Source organism: Sus scrofa, chromosome 3 (assembly GCF_054392235.1).
Source record: "Sus scrofa isolate SSC_HxYL_T2T_F1_AM1 chromosome 3, Sscrofa_HxYL_maternal_Yorkshire_Landrace_v2.0, whole genome shotgun sequence".
NCBI lineage: Eukaryota > Metazoa > Chordata > Mammalia > Artiodactyla > Suidae > Sus > Sus scrofa.
In genome coordinates this window covers 44,302,858-44,318,392 of record NC_139385.1, presented here as the reverse complement: position 1 = coordinate 44,318,392, position 15,535 = coordinate 44,302,858, and the positions used below count along the sequence as shown (strand labels likewise).

Genomic DNA, 15,535 nt, shown 5'->3' with positions numbered 1-15,535 from the left:
CCCCCAGGGGAGGAGCATGAGCAGCACCAGTGCCTCCTTGCTTCTGGGGTACCTGTGATCGGAGTGGGGACGGTGTGGGGCCCTGGGGGGTAGTTGTTCCCCCGGGGACAGGCTGCTGCAGCCCCTCCCTTAGAATGGGCAGGGGCGGCTCTGGGTGGGGTGTGCACCCACCCGTCACTCTCTTCTTTCACTCCTCGCTTTTGTAAGGGGGGGTGAGGAGAACAGTGTTGCTTTCTCTCAGCATACTTCCCCCTGGTTTCAGGAACTTCTCTAGGGAGGCAGCCTCTCATCTACAGTCTCATGTAATCAGCTTTGTAGGTTGGAATTCTAGGGCAGCTTAGCAGTTTGGGCCCCTGTGCCTGTGTCTTCAGGCGGTATGTTTGTTTGTTTGGCTTTGCCATGGCATGTGAAAGTTCCCAGGCCAAGGATTGAACCTGCGCTGCAGCGGCGACCTGAGCCGCTGCAGTGACAGTGCCAGATCCTTAACCCGCTGCGGCACAAGGGACCTCCCTCAGGCAGTATGTTTTAGTGCCAGTGCTCACAGATCGTGAGTCTTGAATGAAGTGTTTCTCTCGTGCACACTGTGGTCCCAGGACCTCAGCTGTCAGGGTTTACTGGTGTCGTGTCTTCTTCTTCTCATCAGGAAACCATAAACACGGGCCCTTTTGTGATGCGCTCCACGTGTCGGAGGTGCGGGGGCCGCGGCTCCATCATCACATCCCCCTGCGTGGTGTGCAGGGGCACAGGACAAGCCAAGCAGAAAAAGAAAGTGATGATCCCTGTGCCTGCCGGTAGGTCTGGGGCTCCCCCATGCACAGGGGCTGGCAGCCGAGGCCACCATGTCTTGGAGTCTGGAGCCCGAACTGGAGGAGGACCTGCGGTCTTCCTGCGTTTGCCTCCTTGCCCAAGTCATCCTTAAGACCTGCCCTCGGGCATCCCGTGGGGAGATGGGACCTGCCGTGCCCGCTCTGCTCTGCAGGAAGGAGCTCCTCCATCTCCACCTCCCGTCTCACGGCCCAGCCTCCAGCCCTGGCTCCTGGCCTCCTGCCCTCAGAGCTAGCCCGTGGCTGCTCCCCCAGCTGCCTCTCGTTCCCGGGGGAGGGGGGGGGTGTCTTTCCACAGGGTGGTCTGATCGAGGCGCTCATCCTGTTGAAACCCCTGTGGCCACTCGGAGGCCAAGAAATGGCCTCATCTTTTGGCCCCTGCTGGTCCCTCCTGTCCACCTCCCTTTCGGCGGGTTTACTCTGTTCTCCTGCAGCTCCCAGCCCAAGTGTCACCTCCCTGGGGAAGCCTTCTGGAGCCCTGTCTGTTCCTTAGGAGTCCCTCAGTCTGGAGGGGTGGTCTTGCCCTTTGGAGCACATGTCCCTGTTGATAGTGATACGTTTCTTAGTGTTGTCCGGCAACTGGCGTCTCCCCTACTGGACTCTAAACTCACTGAGCTACTGCGTGGACCTGGCAGTAGAGCTAAGCGAAGAGGAGTGGTTTTGATTGATTGTCAGTTAGTGTATGTTGCACCTTTGAGAAGTTACACCTGTCGCCATGCTGGATAATCATGTTGTTCCTTGTTAACAAGAAACAGGAATTAGTAAGGAAGTCAGTGGGGTGCGTGGATCCAACATAGACGGTACCTTGAGGGGTCCCCTCATAACCGCTTTTGTTTTGATTTGTAGGAGTCGAGGATGGCCAGACTGTGAGGATGCCTGTAGGAAAAAGAGAAATTTTCATCACATTCAGGGTAGGTGCTCTGCTGGCACAGCTTCTGTCGGGCCCTTGTGCTCCTGGAGAGGACACGGCCAGGGCTTCTCATGCAGCCTCACCCAGCACGTCCTGCCATCTCTTTGCCAGGCGAGCGGTGGCCAGCCTGGCAGGATGGTTACACATGGGTCTCGTCAAGCTTTGTGCCGAGAACAGGGTTTCTTCAAGGTCGTTTATAGGCTGGAAACATAAGACTGATAAAAAAGACATGTTCTGTGTTTTCCTTTATGTATCACATTGCTCGTAGACACGTGTGCCAAAGCTACCGTCCCACATACGACATGCAGGGCAAACCTGGTTTTCTGAGGGGAGGGAAACATCTGGGGAGGCGGCCCCTTGTGTGGCGATTCCACCTGCTGGGTGCCCAACAGCCCCGCAGGTGCAGCACCTGGAGGCGTGTCAGACAGAGGCAGGGTGCGTGACAGCCTCGCTCATGGTGGCAGGACGCCAACGCCAGCCTGCTGTCCTTGGGGAAGAGGATGAGGCGGGTGCTGCACTGTGGGGACAGGGCACTGAGCTGCGTGCGTCAGTGAGACACCCTGGGGCTTCTTGGTTCCAGCCGAGGGAGAGCGCAGGTTGCAGGAGGCGCAGGGAAGGCGGTCCCCCGGGGAGCGTTTTAGACCACGGGGAGTGGGGTGTGTTGTTCAGGGGCATGTAAATATGTGGAGGGAGCAAAAAGATGCTTGTAGGATGAGAAATCCTAAATTCTGCAAGGCATCACTCTGGAGGGATGATCCAAAGGCGAGGAGACGTCTCCTGTTCTGTTACCTAAGCCAGGTTGTGGGTATGCCACATGGGTTATTTTATTTACTTTGCTGGTTTACATGTATGTGGAGTATTTCATGATTTAAAACAAGGACACCCATGTTCCCTTGTGATGCAGCAGGTTAAGGCTCCAGTGTTACCTCACTTGTGGGTGCAGATTCGATCCCGGGCCTGGGGACTTTCACATGCTGAAGATGTGGCCAAGATAAATAACTAAATAAAGCAAAACCAGAAACTGCTGTAAAGGATGAGTCTTGCAGACTGAGCCAGCAAGGACAGAGGCAACAGGCTGGAAGCCCATCTGTTAGGAAGGCCTGGTAGAGAACTCAGATTGTTCCCAGCTGATAATAGAAAAAAAAAGGGAAAGACCCCACTGAAGGCAAAGAATGCCTTTGAGACCCAACTAATAGTGCTTATAAAATCAGAATCCCTCCAGGGGTGCCAGTCTGACTCGAGGGTCGTTTGTGGAAAATGACCATTTGGAAAGTAAAGCATTTTCTGCTGTCACAGACTGTATTGGTCTGTGTCTCCTCATACTTTCCAATCAAGTAAGATTTCAATTCTTTTTTTTTTTTTGTCTTTGTCTTTTGTTGTTGTTGTTGCTATTTCTTGGGCCGCTCCCGCGGCATATGGAGGTTCCCAGGCCAGGGGTTGAATCGGAGCTGTAGCCACCGGTCTACGCCAGAGCCACAGCAACACGGGATCCGAGCCGCGTCTGCAACCTACACCACAGCTCATGGCAACGCCGGATCGTTAACCCACTGAGCAAGGGCAGGGACCGAACCCGCAACCTCATGGTTCCTAGTCGGATTCGTTAACCACTGCGCCACGACGGGAACTCCAGATTTCAATTCTTAGTGTTCAAAAGCCAATTTTACTTTCTTCCCTTGAAAATTGAATGGCTTGATCTGAGACCCACAGTCTTGTATGCAGTAAAGGGAGCTCTCAGCTGTGGCTCCCGGAGCCCGGGGTGGTGGTCCCTTGGCCGAAAGCACCTTCTCTCCCCTGATGCTGCGCTCAGCTGTGAGACGCGGCCCTTGTCCCCTCTCCAGAAGGACGTGTCTGTGCTTGGCCCCAGGTGCAGAAAAGCCCCGTGTTCCGGAGGGACGGCGCCGACATCCACTCCGACCTCTTTATCTCCATAGCACAGGCGCTTCTCGGGGGCACGGCCAGGGCCCAGGGCCTGTACGAGACAATCAACGTGACGGTAAGAGCGCACGGCCTTGCCACCCTTGTGCGTCATTGCTTTTCTTTCTCTGAAACGGGAAGTGGCCGAGAAGTGCCGGAGCTGTGAACACCCCACTCTGCAGGGTTCTGGGCGACGAGGTCTGGGCAAGGCAGGAGGCATGCCCCAGTTGGCGCAGCCCACTCCCAGGTCTCGCTCTCCTCACTGCCGCTCTGGGCTCAGCTTCCCGAGGCCCCCGCCCTCCTCCAAGTCTTCTGCTCAGGAGCCCAGCTCAGCCAGGGGTGGGCAGGTGAGCTCAGAAGCCTGCATGGATTCTTTTGAGGGACCAAGATGGTCTTCGCGTCATGCAGTGTTTCCACTTGGGTGACTGGAGACCAAGGGAAACGAGGGGTTCCTTTCGATTTTAGATCCCCGCTGGGATTCAGACAGACCAGAAGATTCGGTTGAGTGGGAAAGGCATCCCCCGGATCAACAGCTATGGCTATGGCGACCACTACATTCACGTCAAGATCCGAGTTCCCAGGTGAGTGTTTCTCCGCTGCCGCCAGGCCCGCCTGCTCTCTGCAGCTCTGCCCGCTGAGTGGGGCCGGACGAGGGCCTTCCACCCGCCGAGCGGTGTCTCCCGCCCAAGTGCCCCTTCTGTAAAGTGGACATAATAAAAAAGTTTACCTTCATCGAGTTAGTGAAAGATTAAACATAGGACTGCTTAGCTGTTGCTGCTGCTGTTAATCGTGTTATTATTGCTGTCAGGATGCTCACCCTCTGGTAAGAGAGAGAAATCTTTTTTTTTCTTTTTTGCTCTTTAGGGTCACACCCATGGCATATGGAGGTTCCCACGCTAGGGTCCCACGTAGGGCTGGCCTACGCCACAGCCACAGCAACATGGGATCCGAGCCTCATCTGGGATCCGAGCCACAACTCATGGCAACACTGGATCCTTAACCCGCTGAGCAAGGCCTGGGGTTGAACCTGTGACCTCCTGGATGCTAGTCAGACCCGTTTCCTCTGAGCCATGATGGGAACTCTCAGAGAGCTGAATCTATAACCAGATCTGCGTGTGATGTCCGCGTCCTCTGGGAGAAAAGCTTGAGCAGGGAGCTGTGGGCAGCCAGAGCAGGGCCTTTCCACCTTGCTTGGGTGGACCGGGTTTCTGGCACCCTTTTTTCTGTTGTTGTTGTTTTGCTTTTTAGGGCCGCACCCATGGCATATGGAAGTTTCCAGGCTAGGGGTCAAATCCGAGCTGTAGCTGCCGGCCTACACCAGAGTCACAGCAACACCAGATCTTAGCCGCATCCGTGATATATACCACAGCTCATGGCAATGCCACTTCCTTAACCCACTGAGCAAGGCCATGGATCGAACCCACGTCCTCATGGATACCAGTTGGATTTGTTTCCACTGCCCCACAATGGGAACTCCTCCAGCACCCTTTTTAATGGGATCATTTCCTACACACATTTCTAACAGCTTTCTGTTGCGCCTGTAAACTATTTAGCATAGCCACAGTGGCAGTTTTTTTATTATTTTTTTTAGGGCTCCATGCGTGGCATATGAAGTTCCCAGGCTAAGGGTCGAATCGGAGTTGTAGCCACCAGCCTGAAGCACAGCAATGCCACATCCAAGCCAGGTCTGCGTGCAACCCACACCACATCTCATGGCAACGCCAGGTCCTTAACCCTCTGATCGAGGCCAGTGATCAAATCGGCGTCCTCATAGATCCTAGTTGGGTTCCTTAACTGCTGAGCTACACAGGAGCTCCAACAGTGACAGTTGTTTGAAAAAAACTTAGAGGAGTTCCTGTCGTGGCTCAGTGGTTAATGAACAAACCCAACTAGCATTCATGAGGACGCGGGTTCAATCCTTGGCCTCACTCAGTGGGTTAAGAATTTGGTGTTGCCGTGAGCTGTGGTGTAGGTTGCAGACCTGGCTTGGATCCTTTGTTGCTGTTGACTGTGGTTTAGACTGTTGGCTACAGCTCCAATTTGACCCCTAGCCTGGGAACCTCCATATGCCATGAGTGCGGCCCTAAAAAGACAAAAAAAAAAAAAAAAAAAAAAGAGGTCCCTCCCAAAAATAAAAAAATCTTTAGACTGTTTAGGAGGCTGACCTTATGGAAGCTTTGAGAGCATGGGCTCTTAGTTCAGGGGTGTCTTGTGCCTGGGTTTCGGGTCCCACGTTTCCCCCATGCTGCGTCCACATGCCTTAAAGAGCAGCCCAGAGGAAACACTCAGACACTGTGCTGGGTCCACAGGAGACTGACGAGCCGGCAGCAGAGCCTGATCCTGAGCTATGCCGAGGACGAGACCGACGTGGAGGGAACGGTGAACGGCGTCACGAACACGAGCACTGGTGAGGCGGCTGGAGGGCGGGCGGCTGGGAAGCACGGAGGGGTCTCCACTCAGGCATCTTTATGGAGCCTCCAGAGAGCGCGGTGGAAAGGGGGCCGAGGGCTAGGAACGTGCAGGGCAGCCGCTCCCTCCTGGGCGCGCTGGTCAGGTTAGCGAGTTCCACGCGCTTCCTGCCAGGTGGCAGCTGTGCGTCAGAGGGCAGCTCTCCTGAGTTCTATCCTTGGTTCTGCCACTTGCCTTGTGACCTTGGGCACATCCCTACATGGGAGCATCTTGCAGGCGCTGAAGGAGGAGGTGGATTGGAAGGCTTGGTGCATTTCTAACCCAGAAAGCTTCCCCAGGATTTCAGAGTGTTCTGTAAACAGCAGCTCCCACAGTGGTGGAAAAACACAGAAACAAAAACGTAGTCACGTGATGCCAAATGTGCCTGTTCACAGCAGTCTGACGCTGCATTCCGAGGGCTGTGAACCTTGCTTACCCTGAGCTCAAACATGATGCGTCTTCTGTGGAGAGCCGTTAAATAAGACTGACTTGATACCAAAATGCCTGAAAGCAGAGTTCTCACCATAGGATGGCTGCTTCTGACGGTGGGGCCTCCTGCTGGGGCCAGGACGGGCTGTGCTGGGGGTGAACTGGCTTGGGCTGCCCATCGTGTTGCCTCCTTGTTGCATCATTTTGTTTTTGTCAGTGTCCTGGATTTGCCTCTCGCCCTCTCAGAACTTGAATGGTATTAGATTCGTTGTGTAGTCATTCAGAGCAGGTGGCCGGAGCCAGGGGCGGAGAGCTTGGACTTGCAGCTCCAGGGCACGGGTGCATTCCAGTGGCAGCAGCAGCAGCAGCCGCCGCCTCCTTTGCATGGACGTGGCCAAGCTCCTGTCAAGTCCAGAGGGCCAAGTTCTCTGTGAAAAAGTAGCCATCGCAAATCCTGTCCGTGGCCGACTTATTTTAGTGGTTTGGTTCACAGACTTTTCTTGTATTTTCTCGTTAACATCTCTTGAACTAAACGGAAGTGGGGATCGTTGTTCCACATGACTCAATGTAGCACGTGAGGTTTGTTCTGCAGACGGCGCTCGGCCCTCTTTCCCACCCACTGGGGTAGTGAGGTCTGCTGAAGCTGAGCCCGGGTCAGGACCTCGGCCTCCTTCACTATATTTGAAGGCTGGGAACTTGGAGTCACCAGTTGTTGTTTTGATCCCCTTTCCGAGAGCCTAGATTGGGGGCCTATTGTAGTGTCAGCCTACGGGTGTTGTTAGAACCCTCGTGGCTTCCACTGCTCCTTGTTCTCTTAGCTCACTCCCTCCCTTGCTTGGCCGGGACTTATTGGGAGGCTCCTGTGTGCCGGACACTGGACCAGATCTTGCTTTCAGATTTCCCGTTGGCATAATTTTGCTGAGTCTTAACCTTAATATATGCATTGCACACATTTCTGAAAAGTCGTTTATAAAGTGAAATCGGTAGGCCAAGTTGTTTTTTTCCTATTCACTTCCATTGGCATTTCAGGATTGTATTCCAGTGAGAAATTTGGCTCCCAGACAGAATTTTTTAAATTGCATTTTAGAATCTTAGCATTGGCTTTGAAGGATGCATCATCTGTCATCCTGCTGCCTGGATGTGTTGGGCCTCATGTTCACACCGTGAAGGGTGCCTTTGGAGTCTGCATGTGAAAACACACCAGTGCTTGTAATTCCCTGCTCCTGACAGCTCCTCTGAGAGTGGGCCCCCTTGTATTTAAGTAGAGCCTGAGTCTTGGTTGTACTGGAAGCAGCTGAATTCAGTCGTCAGTGGTTCTTGGGCTACAGTGTCACCTTTTTTTTTTTTTTTTTTTGGCTGCACCTGCGGCATGTGGATCAAACTCATGCCATAGCAGGGACCCAGGCCCCTGCAGTGGCAACGCCAGATCCTTAACCTGCTGCATCACAAGGGAACTCCCAGTGTCATTTCTTTAGAGCCTCTAAGTGCCACTGCACGAACACATTCATTCCTGAGTGTCTTTGCTTTCATTCCGGGAAAGGGTACCAAGAGGGCATTTGGAGTAGTTTCAGTCACGTAGGAAACGGACCTAAAGTGTTCAGTGGGTTTGATGTTGTTTATTTCCATTCGCTAAAGCAGCTGCTGAAAACCTTAATGGCTGACCCTGGCTTCGTTCCCAGTCTATGAAGCAGAAGGATGCTTGGGGCCCTTAGTGCTCTCAGGGGACTGGGCACTCTGAGGTTACCACGTGACCTTTTGGGTTAGAGACAGCGTGGCTGATTGTTTCATCATTAGTTCCTGGACCAGCCCCCGCCCTTCTGTTGAGCTGTAGTGTAGGAACCTGATCCAGAGCCTCTTGGGGTGTGCATCTCCCTCGTGCGTTCTCGGACCAGCTGACAGTATTCCCTATCGAGGATCCCCTTTGTGGAGGCAGATCGGAGGCAAGAAGAGGATGAGGGGAGAGACATTTCCTTAGAGCGAGAGGCGCGCTGCTGGCCCCGTCTGTGCCTGCAGACGGCCCAGGGAGCCAGGCTGCGAGTAGAGACCCACACCTACACCTGTGGGCCCGGTCCAGTCCTCCTGGAGTCCTCCTGGCTTCGGATTCTTCACACAGATGGTCCTTGAGCATTTGCCGTGGGCTGAGAAGTGATGCGCAGAGAGACGGTCCTGGCCCTCGTCCACTTACAGTGTAGGGGCGCAGCACCGGCCGAGCGCTGAACCCCCAAATAAGAGCTAGGCCTTGCTTATTACGTGAGGAGTTTGTAACTGGAGGAGGTATTTTGGCCCAGGTGTTCCCTTTGGCCCAGGTGCAGCAGGTTAAGGATCCAGCGTTGTCACTGCAGCGGCTTGGGTGACTGCTATGGTGCGGGTTTGAGCCTTGGCCCGGGAACGTCCACGTGCCGTGGTGAGCAGCCATCCCAAACTCCTCCCTGGGAGGCCCCGCTTGTGGTAAACCGGACAGTCCTCTCTGAACCCCCTGCATGGGCACAGCGCCCGCCGGCTGGGTTTACTTGTATTCGTTTTCTCTCTGAGGGAGGGAGCCGTGACCCCTGCGTGGGAAAGCCGGGTCTGGTTGAGAGAGCAGTCCTGGCCCGGGTCCGTCTGCAGTGGGCTGCATGGCCACCCTGCCGCGATCACCTCCTGGAGGTGCAGACTGGAAACACCCGCCCGTGTGGCTGGTGGGACCTCCCTGTTGACCGCAGGGGCGCGAATGCTGTACCAGCCGCCTTCACTTCGGAAAGAAGGCACTCGTGCATGTGTCCTGCAGCGAGACCAGCAGGCAGCCGTGTGCCCGGGACGTCCTGTGTCCCTCCTCCCTGCCAGAGATGCCATGTTGGGGTTGACCTTGTCATCCACAGGCAGAGAGAGGCTCCCAGGTTATCCCTGACTTTAGGTTCAGGATCTTAAATTCAGTGCTGAAGTTCTTTGACGTGGCTGTCAGTAGGCCTGGCTCCTGAGGGAGCCCGAGTTTCATGCAGAGAGAGGGCGCTAAGCCGGTGTCCGTCTCCAGGCCTGTCTGTGTTTTGCTGTGAGTCATTAACCTGCTAACTAGGTGCCTACTCTGGCTCTCCCAGGTTGTGGCCCCGGGGCATAACTGCTTCCTGCCCCCGAGGTGACGGGGACAGCAGTGTCGGGGGGAGGAGGGCGATGACGGTCCCTGAGGGTTTCTGTCCCCGTCGTGATGAGTAATGAAGAGCTTGGTTCTGCTCTCAGATGATCCAGGTCCCAGCTCTGCAGTTTTTAGTGTAGCCTCAGGCAGGTTTCTTCTCTTCTCTGAGCCTCAGTTTCCTCATCTGTAAGTTGGGGAGCAGAGTAGCTTCTACTTCACAAGGCTCTCATGTGATTAAATGAGATCACTGGGTAAAGCACTTGGGGCCTCACCTGGGGAGTCCTGGACATTGGGGTCTCCTGGCCACCCAGGCTTTTGTGACCGCTCAGACCTCTCTTAGCCACTGCTGTCTCTGAGGACATTTCTGAGCTGGGAGAGCTCGCCAGACATACTGAGCACAGTCTAGTCCAGCCTCGTGGTTGGTGGGCCTTTAAAATGATGCATTTGGGGAGTTCCTGTTGTGGCACAGCGGAAACAATCCAACTAGTATCCATGGGGACATGGGTTCAATCCCTGGCCTTGCTCAGTTGGTTCAGGATCTGATGTTGCCATGAGCTGTGGTGTAGGTCACAGAGGCAGCTTGGATCTGGTGTTGCTGTGGTGGAGGCCGGCAGCTGCAGCTCCGATTTGACCCCTAGCCTGGGAACCTCCATATGCTGCACCTTCAGCCTTAAAAAGCCAAAAAAAAAAAAAAAAAGGATGCATTTGTGCCATGAGTTGCTCTCAGTGGATCCTCTGGACGCCTCAGAGCATCTTCCCTTTATCTGTAGCATGTGGGTTAGATGCCTGCTTGTGACACACTGGGGCCTCAGCTGCAATTGTCACACGTGAGAAGTGCACGTGTCCTGGATCCTAGAGACAGTTTGTGTGCACAGACGGGGTGTGGAAGCTGGTTGGTTGGTCTTGGGTGTATTCTTTGCCTTCTCTGAGCCAGTGGGTGAGAGCCTGGGCTCTGGTGTCCTATGCTGGGGTCTGAACCCAGGCCTCCTGGCCACTTAGCGGCTCTGTGACCGGCACGCCACCTCGCCCCTTGGTGCCTCTGTTTTGGTTTTCCCATCTGTGGAATTCACCTGTAAGGTTCTGCGAAGGATTGAGAGTGCTAATGTGGGTGTGTGTGGCCTGGAAGGCATGGGGCCCGGGGCTCTGTTTCTGTTAGGCCTCCCGAGATAGACAGACGGTTGTCCCTTTCTGCTCTTGTCCCTTGCGAGGGCCAGTAGCTTGAACCATCGGGATGCACTGGAGGGCTAGGTCTCTGACAGGCCAGGCGACCCCTGCCGACCTGGGCAAGGCCCGGTCTCCTTGCAGGGTGGCCAGCGGGGCTGGGATGGGATGCGTGGCAGTGTGCGCCCTTGACCCCAGTTCTCTCTGCTGTTTGTGCCCAGGTGGCAGCACCATGGATAGCTCCGCAGGAGGCAAGGCTAGGCCCCAGGCTGGGGAGGACAAGGAGGGATTCCTTTCCAAACTTAAGAAAATGTTTACCTCCTGATATCCCAGCCGAGGTAGGACAATCCCCGAGGCTCCTCCCCTCGATTCTCTCTGTGGACTAACCCGTTTCCCCCACTTTAACCAGCACTGTCCCCCCGTCCCCAGAGTGGAGGAGGTGCTGTCTCAGGCCTGGGGTGTCTGCTCCCTCAGAGCCTGCCTCCCAGCCCTGGGAGTCAGCTGGTAGCGCAGGCCCGAACCACACCACCGCGCTGGCCTCTGCGGGGGCCGCTTCCCAGCCACCTCCAGGGGCCGTACATCCCGCAGTGCTGGGAACTGGGTGTCCCTCGGTCACACAGGGCAAATCGCAGCAGAGCGGGGCCTAGGACTCCGGCCGCCGCACCCCGCCTGGGCTGTAGTGTCCTGTCCTGCCTGGGAGGCCCGGGGCGCTCAGCGGGGTGGGGTGGGAGGTGAGGGGCACTGCCTGTGGTGTCTCGGGACTCGCTCTTCCTTGTGCGGGTCCCTGGGGCCGGGGCTCCTGGCGCAGCTCCTTCCCAGGGGTGACGGACGCTCACCAACAGGCACCTTCTTCCTGCCATGCCAGTGAAACGTAACTGCTTGTGTCTTGGCTCAGGAAAACGGTCCACTGGAAACTAGGCCACAGGCAGCAGCCCCTCCTCGTGGCCAGGGCACCTCGGAGGATCCCACACAGCAGCACGGGGCCCGCCTGCAGAGGCCTCCGGACAGCCTGGCAACAGCCAAACCATGTGACAACTCACGTCTCCACGGAAGGCCCTGTGGACGGCCCCTGGGCAGTCGGCACTGCGTGCCTAAGGGCCGGTGGTTTCCTGTCCACGGGTAGGTACACATGGCCTTGCCTGGCTCAGGCAGAGTCGGACAGCTGGACCCTCCTTGCAGAGCTAAGACTCTCATTGAATCGAATGTGGTGGAGATCTTAGTTAACGAATTAAAGGCCATGCTTACAGCTTAAAAACGAAGCCTTAAGCTGCACTGACTTGTGAAGTGATTGATTTCTCTCTCAGCAAAGCTCCGGGAGGTTCCAGAGTGAGTCTTTCCTGATCAGGTGTCTTTTCCAGGAACCTGGGGCCTGCACGCCCCGCTGGTGTCGTCCCCCCTCAGCAGGGGTGTCCCCTGGCCCTTCTTGGAGTCTGTTTTGATTCCCAAAGGTACCAAGTGGCCGGAACCTGGGGGCCTTGGGGGCCCGAGTGACATGGATGAAGAGGGTCCCTGGCTATGGCCCTCTTGACCACGTGGGCCGCGATCCCTGGATCCCTGTCAGGCCGCTTGCCCCTGACGTTGAGGTCTGTTCTAAGCCGGGCGTGAGCAGCGCTCCGGCCCCTCTGCTGGACCACAGGCGGCCGTGGCCGGGGGCCGACTAACGGCCTTTGCTCCAAGCCCTGCCCGCTGCCTGCCGGGGCCTGGGTCTCCCCCCTCACACTATTGACCTCTGTTTTCAGAAGTGTGTTTAAATTATTCAGTGCTAAGAATCATAGTCTTTTCCTTTATAAATGTTCGTTCAGAAAAGGAAAGCAGCAGCCCTCCAGCCAGAGCGACCCTGCTCCCCAGCCTCTGCCTGTAGGCAGGGTGGGTCCCATTGTGTTTCCAGACACCCCGCTGTGCTGAGACAGGTTACTGGAGAGCCAGTCTGGATAGCTTCCTTCTTGTTTTCCTTCATAATTTACTACAATAAAGCATCTACTAGCATCTAATCTAAGAATGTAAAATGATTCTGTATCAATGTAAATAAGATTATCTATTGCAGAAATATATTTAAAACCTAAAGTCTGGTCATATCTTCTTTGAAAGTGTTCCGACCGCTTTCTGCCGGTGGCCCAGCAGGGGGTTATAGGCTGGCCTCCCCGGGGGGAGACCAGAGGCGGCCGTCCAGTCCTGGGGGTCAGGGCCCCCAAGAGCACACACTCGCCGGGGGAGGCGGCGGCGCTCTGACAGGCACTGAGCCTCGGCCAGACCCCGGAGCAGGAGGCTGCCATGTGATGACGCGCTGCTCTGAACCCGTGTTCCAGGGCTCGCATGCCGCTTTTCCTTTTCACACCCTCGCACCGTGACAGACGTGTGGCGTGGCCTCCTGACTGCCGACCAGTCACCGCCTCTCTCACTGGATTATTTTTTTTCCTTCCCTATTTTCATAGGAATGTTAGGTCCTTTTTTTGTGCTAAAATTTTAGTCCCAGCAGAGACTCTCATAAAAGCCCCGGTGCTGTCGTGGCCGGAATGGGCCCTGAGCACAGAGCTGTGTTCCACCCAGGGTTCTGGGCTCCACAGGCTGGGCTATGAAGGCACTTGCTGGGTTGCAGGACAAGGTTGGAAAGACCTGCTGGGCAGGAAAGGGGCTCCGGAATATTCGCCTTCCTGGAACAGAAGCGTGTTGGGCCCCTGCAGCAGACTCAGTGTGGGCCCAGTAGGACCCGAGACCCGGGGGTGTGGCGCTGCGAGCTAGATGCCGGCTCGTCCCGCTGAGGTTTTCCTCCTGAGGTCAGCCTAGGTCCCACCCCAGCCTGCCTTGAATGTAGGCGTCTAGAGGGAGACTCTGAAAGAGGAAAGCGGTCTCTCACCGCCGTGCCCAGGCCTCCTTCCCGCCTGGGTGGTCAGCAGGTGGAGGACGACACCCGCAGACCCAGCCCCACCCCGGGCCTGCCTGGGTCTGGTTATCGCCCCCTGCCCCCCGCCCCTGGCTCCTGAGGCGCTTGTCCCCAGACAGCTCTGCAGCCTCTGAGTGGGGCTGGAGCATGAGATGAGGCATTTAAAAGTACAAAAAAGTGGAGTTCCCTTGTGGCGCAGTGGGTTATGGACCTGTGTGGTCACTGCAGTGGCTGTGGTGCGGCTTTGATCCCTGGCCTGGGGACTTCTGTGTGCTGAGTGGAGGGCACAGCTGAAGGGAGAAAAAAGTTCCGGGGATGGATGGTGGTGATGGCCGCACAACCTGTGTTTACTGAGTGCCACTCAACTATACTCTGAAAAATAGCTAACCTGGGGAGTTCCCGTTATGGCTCAGCGGTTAACGAATCTGACTAGGAACCATGAGGTTTCAGGTTCGATCCCTGGCCTTGCTCACGGGTTAAGGATCCGGTATTGCTGTGAGCTGTCACACAGGCCAGCGGCTATAGCTCTTGTTCGACTCCTAGCCTGGGACCCTCCATATGCCGAGGGTGCAGCCCTAAAAAGGCAAAAAAAAAAAAAAAGTTGGCAGCTAACTAATGTATTTCAAGGACCAGGTTTCAGAAGACCAGGGACATATGGTGTCCAGCCACTTGGGACCGGTGCTGAGAACCGGCAGTAGGGCTGTGTGGGGCTGGACCAGACAGCCCAGCAGGTCGGGCGGTACATCCACGCCTGCCTTCTTCCTGTGGTGTAGCGCGGGCAGGGCAGGTAGGGCACCTGATCCAGCATCCAGGTACAGGAAGGGCCTTATGAGCTGCCAGTTTGGTTGTCGCCAAGAGACAAGGGAAGCAGGTGGTCACAAATGTCTATCATAGGTCAAGTGGTTTAAGATACTAGGGTCGTTTGTTGTTTTTTTAGGGCCGCATCTGCAGCATATGGAAGTTCTCAGGCCAGGGAATGAACTGGAGCTGCAGCTGCCAGCCTACATCACAGCACAGCAACACGGGATCCGTAACCCACTGAGCAGGGCCAGGGATGGAACCTGCATCCTCATAGATACTAGTTGGGTTCGTCACTGTTCAGCTATGACGGGAACTCTTTTCTGTTTGTTTTTTTAGGGTTACTAGTGTTGTTTTTTAATGGATTTTATTTTTCGGAGCAGTTTCTAGGTTCATTACAGCACTGAGAGGGAGGTATAGAGCGTTCCCACCTGCCCTCTCCCCCACCACGTGCACAGCCTCTCCATCATCAACACCCACCAGTGACCCACATCCATGAAGTCCATGTTTTATTTATTTATTTATTTTTGTATTTATTGTCTTTTTAGGGCTGCACCTGCGGCATATGGAGGTTCCCAGGCTGGGGGTTGAATTGGAGCTACAGCTGCCGGCCTACACCACAGCCATAGCAACGCAGGATCCGAGCCACGTCTGGGACCTACCCTCCCAGCTCATGGCAACACTGGATCCTTAACCCACTGAGCGAGGCCAAGGATCGAACCCTCGACCTTATGGATCGTAGTTGGGTTATTCACCACTGAGCCATGACAGGAATTCCCATGAAGTCCATCCTTTACATTATAGGGCTCCCTCTCGGTGCTATGCATCCTGTGGGTTGGACAGGAGTGTAAGGAGAGGTATCCACCGTCACGGTAGCATAGAGTTGTTTCGCTGCCTAGGGCTGGTCTTCGTGTGCAGGTGGCTGGGTCACAGCACATGGAGCATCCTGAGCTGCGCGCACCATTCTACCCATTTCATTGGAATTGGGACATGAGCTGTTCCCACCAGGGTTCGGCTGCTTTCGCCACATGTGGGAGGGGCACTGGAAGTGAGCAGGTTTG

The 15,535-nt window shown here is 55.5% G+C and overlaps 1 protein-coding gene across 10 annotated transcripts in view; it reads left to right on the top strand.

The window, feature by feature from the left end:
• Nucleotides 1–12,859, top strand: part of DNAJA3 (DnaJ heat shock protein family (Hsp40) member A3) — a 35,859-nt gene extending 23,000 nt beyond the window's left edge. For 6 of the 10 annotated variants that reach the window (XM_003354626.5, XM_085017759.1, XM_085017758.1 and 3 more), the window contains 6 exons: nucleotides 644–791; nucleotides 1,671–1,735; nucleotides 3,599–3,727; nucleotides 4,114–4,229; nucleotides 5,958–6,055; nucleotides 11,691–12,859. In XM_003354626.5, coding sequence (XP_003354674.1) covers nucleotides 644–791; nucleotides 1,671–1,735; nucleotides 3,599–3,727; nucleotides 4,114–4,229; nucleotides 5,958–6,055; nucleotides 11,691–11,713 — 579 coding nt within the window. In that variant the 3' untranslated portion in view covers nucleotides 11,714–12,859. The other 4 variants (XM_003354627.5, XM_085017754.1, XM_085017753.1 and 1 more) reach the window with 3 other exon arrangements.
• The last annotated feature ends 2,676 nt before the right edge of the window (nucleotides 12,860–15,535 follow it).